Here is a 10135-nt window from a genome sequence, read left to right as displayed (position 1 = left end):
CAGTAAACAGGAACACAAGTAATTCATAAAGTGTGATAAACGTAGTTGTTATTGTAAAGTTAATAGCACACAGCCATGAACTGATTCAAGAATGTACCCGAAATTGTGGGTTTGTCATTTTGCTTTGTCATTATCTCATGCTGTGTTCATTGTATGAATGTACCAATATTTACTTATCAATTTCCTGGTTGACAGAAGCTCAAGTTGCTTCCAGTTTGGGGTTATTCCAAGCAAAACTACCATGGACATCTTTATACAAATCTTTTTTATGTGGATATATGAACTCTTTTCTCTTGAGTCTATGGGTAGGGCTAGAACGGCTGGTAGAGATATATTTTTCTTTATCAGAAACTGCTGTTTTAAAACATGGCTGTACTATTTTATACTCCCATGACCAACACATGAGGATTCCTGTAACTCTATAACCTCACTTGGTATTGTCAGTCCTTTCAGCACTGGCCTTTCCAGCAGGTGTGTACTGGTATCTCATCATGGTTTAAATCTGCATTTCCTGGGTAAGTAAAGCTGTTGAGCATCTTTACATGTGGCATAGTGCTTAGAGCATTCGGCTGCTAGGCAAAAGGTCAGGAATCCTTCCCCACCAGCTGCTCTACAAAAGATGAGGCAGTCTGCTTCTAAAAAGATTTACAGCCTTGGAAATTATTTGGGGCCATTCTACTCTGTCCTAAAGGGTTACTATGAGACAGAATCAACTGGATAGCAGATTTGGTTTTTGGTGTTAGCCATCTGAACACTTTCTTTTGTTAAGAGTCTGTTTAAGTCTTTTGCCCATTTTTAATTGGGTCGTTTGGCTTTTTCTTATCAATTTATAGGATCTTCATATATTCTGAATACAAACTCTTTGTCAGATATATGTCAGTAGTATATTTTCAATAAAAATTTTTAATTTTAATAAAGCCCATGTTTTAGTTATCTAATGCTGCTGTTACTGAAATACTGCAAGTGCATGGCTTTAACAAACGGGAATTTATTTTCTTACAGTTTGTTGTTGTTGTTGTTGTTGTTAAGTGCCATCGATTCGTATCTGACTCATAGCGGCTCTATGTATAGCAGAAAGAAACACTGCCTGGTCCTGTGCCAGCCTCACGATTCTTGCTAAATCTGAGCCCATCATTGCGATCACTGTGTCAACCTGTCTTGTAGAGGGCCTTTCCCTCTTTCATTGACCCTCCACCTTACCAAGCATGACATCCTTCTCCAGGGAATGGTTCCTCCTGACAACATGACCAAAGTTGGTGAGACGAAGTCAGGCCATTCTCGCTTCCAAGGAGCATTCTGGCTGCTCTTCTTCCAGTCCTCTTAGTGGTCCATGGTACTCTTAACATGCGTCTCCAACACCACAACTCAAAAGCGTCAACTCTTCTGTGGTCTTCCTTATTCACTGTCCAGCTTTCACATACATAAGAGGCGATTGAACATACTATGGTTTGCGTTAGGCGCAGCACTTGGAAGAGGTCTTTTGCAGCAGATTTGCCCAATGCAATATGTCGTCTGATGTCTTGACTGCTGTTTCCATTGGTGTTGATTGTAAAACCAAGTAATGTGAAGTCTTTGACAACTTCAATTTTTTCTACATCCATCGTGAAGCTGTTTATTGGACCAGTTGTGAGGATTTTTGTTTTCTTTATATTGAGGTGTAATCCATACTGCAGACTGTAATATTTAATCTTCATCAGTAAGTGCTTCAAGTCATCCTCACTTTCAGCAAGCAAAGTTGTGTCATCTGCATATGGCAGGTTGTTAATGAGTCTTTCTCCAATCTTGATGCCATGTTCATCTTCATATAATTCATCTTCTCATATTTTTTGCTCAGCATACAAGTTGAATAAGTATGGTGAAAGGACACAACACTGACACACTCCCTTCCTGATTTTAAACCATGTAGTGTCCCCTTGTTCTGTTCCAACGACAGCCTCCTGATCTATGTACAGGTTTTTCATGATTACAAATAAGTGTTCTGGAATTCCTATTCTTCTCAATGTTATCCATAATTTGTTATGACCCACAAAATCATATGCTTTTGCATAATCAATAAAACATAAGTAAACATCTTTCTCGTATTCTTTGCTTTCAGGTAAGATCCATCTGACATTAGCAATGATATCCCTTATTCCATGTCCTCTTCTGAATCCAGCTTGCATTTCTGGAAGCCCTCTGTCAATATACTGCTGCAACCATTTTTGAACTATTTTCAGTAAGATTTTACTTGCATGTGATATTAGTGATACTGTTCGATAATTTCCACATTCTGTTGGATCGGCTTTCTTTGGAATGGGTACAAATATGTATCTCTTCCAGTCAGTTGGCTAGGTAGTTGTCTTCCAAATCTCTTGGCATACCCGAGTGAGTGTTTCCAGCATGGCATCTATTTGTTGAAACATCTCAATGAGTATTCTATCAATTCCTGGGGCCTTGTTCTTCACCAATTCTTTCAGTGCAGCCTCAACTTCTTCCTTCAATATAATTGGTTCTTGATCATATGTCATGTCCTGAAATGGATGAACATTGACCAACTCTTTTTGGTACAGTGGCTCTGTGCATTCCTTCCATCTTCTTTTCATGTTCCATGCATCATTCAATATATTGCCTATGGAAACTTTCCATACCTCACCTCGAGGCTTAAATTTTTTCCTCAGTCCCTTCAGCTTGAGAAATGCTGAGTGTGTTCTTCCCTTTTGGTGTTCTAACTCCAGGTCTTTGCACATTTCATTATAGTAACTAGCTTTGTCTGCTCAAGCTGCTTTTTGAAATCTTCTGTTCAGCTCTTTTATCTTATCATTTCTTCCATTTGCATTAGCTACTCTTTGCTCAAGGGCAAGTTTCAGAGTCTCTTCTGACATCCATTTTGGTCTTTTCTTCCTTTCTTGTCTTTTAAATGATCTTTTGCTTTCTTCATGGATGATGTTATTGATGTCATTCCACAATTCTGGTTTTCGGTCACTGGTGTTCAGTGCGTCAAATCTATTCTTTAGATGGTCTCTAAATTCAGGAGGGATATTATCAAAGTCATACTTTGGCTCTCCTGGACTTGGTTTAATTGTCTTCAACTTCAACTTGAACTTGCATGTGAGCAGGTGATGGTCTGTTCCACAATCTGCTTCTGGCCTTGTTTTGGCTGAAGAATTGAACTTCTCCATCACCTCTTGCCACAGATGTAGTCAATCTGATTCCTGTGTATTCCTTCTGGCAAAGTCCACGTGTATAGCCATTGTTTATGTTGTTGAAAAAAGGTATTTGCAATGAGTAAGTCGCTGTCTTGCAAAATTCTATCATGTGATCTCCAGTGTTATTTATATCTCCAAGACCATATTTTCCAACTACTGGTGACTCTTCTTTGTTTGCAACTTTTGCTTTCTAATCACCAGTGATTGCATGTTTGGTCAATTTCAGACTCAAAAGTTGATAGAAATCTTCAATTTCCTCATCTTTGGCTTTGGTGGTTGGTGCACAGATTTATATAATAGTATAAACTGGTTTTCCTTGTAGATGTATTGATATTATCACTGACAGCATAGTACTTCAGGACAGATCTTGAAACAGTCTTTGTGATGATGAATGCCATACCATTCCTCTTTGTCATTCCCAGCCTAGTAGATCATATGGTTGTCTAATTCAAATGGCTAAAACCGGTCCATTTCAGCTCACTCATGCCTAGGATATTGATATTTATGTGTTTCATTTCATTTTTGACAACTTCCAGTTTTCCTAGAGTCATGCTTTATACATTCCATGTTCCAATTACTAATGGATGTTTGCAGCTGTTTCTACTCATTTTGAGTTGTGTCACATCAGTCAGTGGAGGTCCCAAAAGCTTTACTCCACCCATATCATTAAGGTCATCTCTATTCTGAGGAGTCAGGTCTTCCCCAGTTGTATTTTGAGTGCCTTCTGACCTGATGGGCTCATCTTCTGGTACTATATTGGACAATGTTTCAGGGCTATTCATAAAATTTTCCAGTAATATATCAGACAGTGTTTGACTGCTATTCACAAGGTTTTCACTGGCCAATTCTTTGAGAAGTGGATGGCCTCTCCCTTCTTCCAAGTCTGTCTTGGTCTAAAAGCTCCACTGAAATCTGTCCACCATGGGTAACACTGCTGACATTTTGCAACACTGGTGGCATAGCCTCCAGCCTCACAGCAACATGTAAGCTACCACAGGATGACAAACTGACAGACAAGTTTATCTCCCTTACTCGTTCCTAAGTGCTCTGCTCACTTCCCTGCCTGTCCAGGGCCCAGACTTACATAACGCTGCCCCAGACGCCCCAAGCTGTAGGCTGGCATACTGTCCAGGGCCCAGCCTTAAATAAATAAAAACACTACAGAAGCCTGAGCCACATGCCTGCCTATCTTTCCTGGCCTTCAAAACAAAAAACAAGTTTACAGTTTAGAAAGCTACAAGTCTAAATTCAAAGAGCTGGCTCTAGGGGCTAGGTGATGACCCCTTGATCTTGGGCTTTAGCTCTGCCTCTTGTTCCAGCCCCACTAGAGCTGGAGGCTTCTTCTGGCTCATGCAGCTGCTGGCCGCTGAAGCTGATGAACCCAAGATTGGCAGGTAAAATAGCACAATCCCAAGATCAGCAAGCAACACAGCAGTCCACTCGTTCAAGTCCAGGAACTAGAGATGAAGTCTTGGCCAAATGCAGGATCCAAAATGTGCCAAAAAGTTTGAGACCTTTCCTAAACCTTCTCTATATATACTGGAAGAAGGCCACATCCTAAAGATAACTCCCCTTCAATTACTTAGCTGCTCACACCAGATTCCACCATGGAGTTGTGTATAATCTCATCATGGGGGAAGAACTACTGGTTAAACCACTTAGAATCATGATGCAGCCAAGCTGGCACACAACCTTAACTATCACAGCCCATTTATTGTTTATGATTAGTGTTTTCTCTAAGTAATCTTTGCTTCCTCTAAAGTGAAAATAGTCTTCTATATTTGCTTCTAAATGCTTTATAGGTTTAGCTTTCACATTTATGTGTAAGATGCATCTCAAATTATTTGTGAATGGCATAGGCAGGGATTAAGATTATTCTTTTCCATATGAATATTGTTATGGATTGAATTGTGCCTCCTCAAAATATAATAACCACTATGCCTGTGGTTATAAATCCCATTTGTGAATGGGCTGCCTTTTGTATGTTAATATTTTGGTTACCTCTGTGCTGCTCTAACAGAAAATACCACAAATGGGATGGCTTAAACAAACAGGAGTTTAATCTCTTACAGTTTGGAGGCTTTAAGTCCGATTTCAAAGTGCCAGGCTCTATGGGCTGGGTGAAAGCCCCTCAACCTTGGGCTTCAGCTCTGCCTCCTGCTCCTGGCCCACTGAAGCTAGCGGCTTTTCTTCACTCAGACAGCTGCTGGCTTCTGAGGCTGACAGGCCCAAGGTCAACAAGTAAAAAGGCACAGTCCCGATGTTACCAAACCACACAGCAGGCCATTAATTCAAGTCTACTGCAAGTCCCAGGGTTGGGAGAGCATGGCAGGCTACTGAACAATGACCTGGCTGCATACAGGGTTCAAGTGTGCCATAAGCTAGAGACCATTCCCCAAGGCTTCTCCTTATATACAGGAAGCAGACCACATCCCTAAGGCAGCTACTCAGCTGCTCAGAGTAGATTCCACCATGGAGTTGATTACCAGTCTCATCATAGGGAATACTACATCCAGCTGCCCAGCCACTCAATCAGGCCCAGCCAAGTTGACACACAAACTGAACTACCAGTTAATGAGACAGGATTACTATAGGGTGTGTCTTGAGTCAATCTCTTTTTTGTTTAGAGATATAAAAGAGACAAAACAAACAAGTGAAAGAGGCAGAGATGGGAGCCATGCTAAACCACATGAAGAGCATGTAGGGCAGATGTTCAAGAGATAAAGACCTTCCTTCAGAGCCAACAGAGAGAGAAAGCCTTCCCCTATAGCCATCACGCTCAATTCAGACGTCTTGCCTCCTAAACTGTGAGAATATCAATTTCTGTTTGTTAAAGCCACCCCCTTGTGGTAGTTCTGTTACAGTGGCCCTAGAAACTAAGATATCCATTAAAAATTTACTTTTCAATGGAATACATTTCACTATACTCTTTGTTCCTGAGAACACTCTAAAATATACTTTCAAACCTTATCTAAGTGACACTCAGCTGATTATTTGTTGTTGTTGTTGTTTGCTGTCGAGTTGGCCCCGACTCATAGCGACCCCTCCTTGGGTTTCCGAGGCAGTATCACTACGGAAGTAGATTGCCCCATCTTCCTTCAGAGGAGTGACTGGTGGGTTTGAACCGCCAGCCTTCTGGTTAGCAGTCAAGTGCCTTAGCCACTATGCTACCAGAGCTCCCTGATAGGTTTCTCAATATAAAAGAAGTATGTCATAAGATTGTTTTGAAAAATATCAAGAGTCAAATAATTAAATAGTAAAAATAATCCTTTGAACAAATGAATTTTATTTCAAACTTAATCAAAAGGCAATTCATTTATAAATTCAAGTCTCTTTACAAAAGTAATACATGGTCATTGTAGAAAATTTATAAATTAAACATTATTTTTACTAGATTTTTAAGTTATCTTTTGTTAAAATTGTGTTCTTATAATTATGACATTGCACTGTTTGCCTATGGCAAACAACCACAGGAAGTAATGCTTTAGATTTGACACTACATTCTGTCGAAGCTAAAATTTAAAGTGGAAATACTGTCATTGTCTTCAAGTATTTATGTGTTCACAATGTTTCATATTATATCCCTTAACTTTGTCTGCCTATCTATCACCTATCAATCTATCTATGCATATACATGGACATGATAAGCACAAAAGAAGGGAAACTAACTCTAACTGTCGAGCACATACTAAATGAGGGGTATTGAACTAGATGCTTCTATTATATGAATCTCACTTAATCCTCACAATACTACAATAGAATCCTCACTTTCTCCTCATTTTACAGTGAGGAGATCAAGACTCAATGAGGTTACATATTTCCCAAAGTCCAGAACAAGTAATGAACAAAGATGGGGCTGTAAGATAAGTCTATCTGACTTCAAAACCAAAGCCCGTTTCTCTACATAGAAACACTTCATTCTTGAAGAAAAATGGTTAATTAACAAAAGACAAATTACATGTCTTAGGTCATTCATTTGTAAGTTATGTTTTCAGTAAATCAAAGCAGCAATATATATGTATATATATTTGGAATGTCTTGCTCAGGACTATGCCAGACCCTGAGATATTTTAATTTAGCTGAGGGGACATAACATGCATGACATAATTAGTGTACGATATTACATAGTTAAAATTAAGTGTTAAAGTGAGATCTATAAACCATTAATGTCGTAGGCATTCTTGAAATTAGAGGCTGTGTTGGAAGACATCAAGTTCAATTTTAGGGTGGGACCATATTACGAAGGGTCTTGAAAGACAGTAATTCAATAAAATTGAATTTAAGAAGCCCCTAGAGGTTTTTTGATGTGGCATAAAGAACTGTTTAAGAAAGTTTTGTTTAACAGTAACACTCAGGGTATCTCTGAGTAGAATGTGAGAGATGAAATCATGAAGACATAGTTCATGAAAACCTGGTCTGGATTATGGTGATGGCAGTGAGAAACTTGGAAAACAAATGATTTACTATAAGGATTAAAACTCAGCTCTCCAGTAGTATTTTGCTCACTATAAATAAGATACTATAACAGAAACAAAGAATACAAAAACATACGTAGCTGCCAGTATGTTCCCAATAATATCGGAATTCTAGATCCATCTAAGGAGCTCTGGTAGCATAGTGGCTAAGTCACTTGCCTGCTAACCAGACGGCTGGCGGTTCAAACCCACCAGCCACTCCTCGGAAGGAAGGTTGGGCAATCCTACTTCCGTAGTGATACTGCCTCGAAAACCCAAGGAGGGGTCGCTATGAGTCGGGGCCGACTCGACGGCACATAACAACAACAACAACAACAGATCCATCTAATTTAATCTATATTGTTTTCAGTAAATGAATTTGATCTTGGTATGAGGAAGCTCTTCACCTCTGTGAAAGTTTAAAGTATTTTTAAGCCCTTTTCCTCTTCTGTTATCTATGAAATAACCAGTTCTTCAGAAAAAAAGGAAAGCATGTGCCACATTTTTATGCAACCTCTGTAATCCAAGTACCAAGAGAAGGTGATTTATACCTGTTAGGATGTGTGTGGATTCTTTCAGTCATCTTCACTAGGTCAAAATTAATTCTATAAAGGTTGCAGAGCATCCTTTTCCTAGCTTATTATGAGACTTTTCCTGGTTCCTTATATTAATGATTAACTTAGCAAGTTATTAACTCCTAGGTTAATATTAACTATATATTAGCCTGAAATCTCTTCTTTGTAAATCTTTTAGATAAGTGTAGTATTGTAAGAATATATTCCTAATAGCTGAATAAGTGTTTTTTGATTGGTTGAATTGGAGCATAAATCAATAATCATAATTTATATGGTAATTGATTCAGACCAAAGCAAAGATGGCTTATGAAATAAGACACATGAAATAATTTATAAGCACTTCTTCTTAGAGATTAACTTTGATTCCAATGGCTTGTTTAAATTCATGGTTTTGTGGTTCCAAGATGTCATAGAAAACTTGGCTTTTGTCAAAATAGTTTCTAATACAAAGTAAATCTTCAAGGGAATAGTTATCATCTTTTCCAGTCCAAATTGTCAGGCTGTACCTGTGTTAAAATAAGGCAGAATTACATAGTTAGAAGTGAAAGAACTTTTACAGTGATAAGTAAGTCCATTAAAGCCTAAAGATAGTTACTCTCATTTGTCTCTAACCCAAATACACAGATGAAAAACTTAATTAGCAGTAAACCACATATGTTATGCAACAAAGGTATTAGTTTTAAGTATTAGGGACTGTGGTTTCCTGTTTCAGTCTTTCATCAACACTGTAGCATCAAAAGGCACTAGAGATTAAAAAAAAATTTACATTAGGTAGCCACTACAACTGAATTTCTTATGCATTACAGGAGTGTAATGCAGTCACCAGTCACTCCTCGGAAGGAAGATTGAACAATCTACTTCCGTAGTGACACTGCCTCAGAAACCCAAGGAGGGGTTGCTATGAGTTGGGATTGAGTTGATGGCAGTGAGTTACAGGAATGCTAAATGGGTTTAAGAACAGACTTGTGGCACTGGAAATGGGTCAAATTTTGGAAAGGAACTCAGGGAGACTGTGTTGCTGTTCAAGGAATTTGTTTCCCACACCAAAAACTACATCTCTAACCTGTTTTGTTCAGTCAAAAGGGTCTGCTAGGCTGTGGGGCTACTCAAATGCTGCCGACATCCCAAACATTCACGTTCACTTTGCGTTGGCCCCGTTTTTCCCTTTGGGAGTTTTACATGAGATATACGAATGGCAAGAGATACCACAAAGTCTGCCAAACAGAATAAATTTAGATCCGCTTCTGAAGAGTTGCAAACAATAACAATACGTGTAGATTTCTTATAGATGCAAGAATATGCTCTGAATTTTAATGTTAAAGTATTAATATTGAATTTTAATGTGATATGTTTTCATTTCTTCCAGTGACACTACTCCTATTCCATTAGACATGAGGGAAATGCAAAGCTGTTGAGTAGTTTCATATTTGTTTTTCCTATAAACTGGTTGTAATCCAGGGGAAAATCTTCAAAGCTGTGTTTTAAACTATTGAAAAGAACTACCATCTGACAAAGGTGTATGTTCATGTTATACAGACACACTGTTGTTCTTCTGGATGGCACCACCAGACTGGAAATGTAACAGAGGAAAATAGAGCCAGCATTATATGTTAACCCCAAAAATAATTTTTAATCTGCAGCTGTGAATACAGAAAAAGAAAATGAAAATTAGTTTAGAAACCTTTAGTTTTTGCTAAAATAGCATCTTCATAACTTTATCTGGGAACCATGGTGACAAACCTTATAAAAAGACACAGATGTGAGCATTTAGTTTAAAAGAAGAGCTTTCCAGTGTTATTTTGCTTCTTTTAATACTCCTTCTATTGTATTTAAAGTTAAATGGGAAAAGTAAAATTTTCTAAGGGTATCTTAAATTCATTTATTCTTAAATATATTAATCTTAAATATATTCATGCAAGGA

At 38.3% G+C, this 10135-nt stretch overlaps 1 protein-coding gene across 1 annotated transcript in view; it reads right to left on the bottom strand.

The window, feature by feature from the left end:
• Positions 1–8560: 8560 nt before the first annotated feature.
• Positions 8561–10135, bottom strand: part of FAM151B (family with sequence similarity 151 member B) — a 66637-nt gene continuing 65062 nt past the window's right edge. The window contains exon 6 of the mRNA XM_007943483.2: positions 8561–8720. Coding sequence (XP_007941674.1) covers positions 8561–8720 — 160 coding nt within the window. The remainder of the gene's footprint in view (positions 8721–10135) is intronic.

This window comes from Orycteropus afer, unplaced genomic scaffold (assembly GCF_000298275.1).
Source record: "Orycteropus afer afer isolate SDZICR_OR568_19922 unplaced genomic scaffold, OryAfe1.0 scaffold00107, whole genome shotgun sequence".
Lineage (NCBI taxonomy): Eukaryota > Metazoa > Chordata > Mammalia > Tubulidentata > Orycteropodidae > Orycteropus > Orycteropus afer.
Note: the sequence above shows the minus strand (reverse complement) of the source record. Positions and strands in the feature narration are given on the sequence as shown.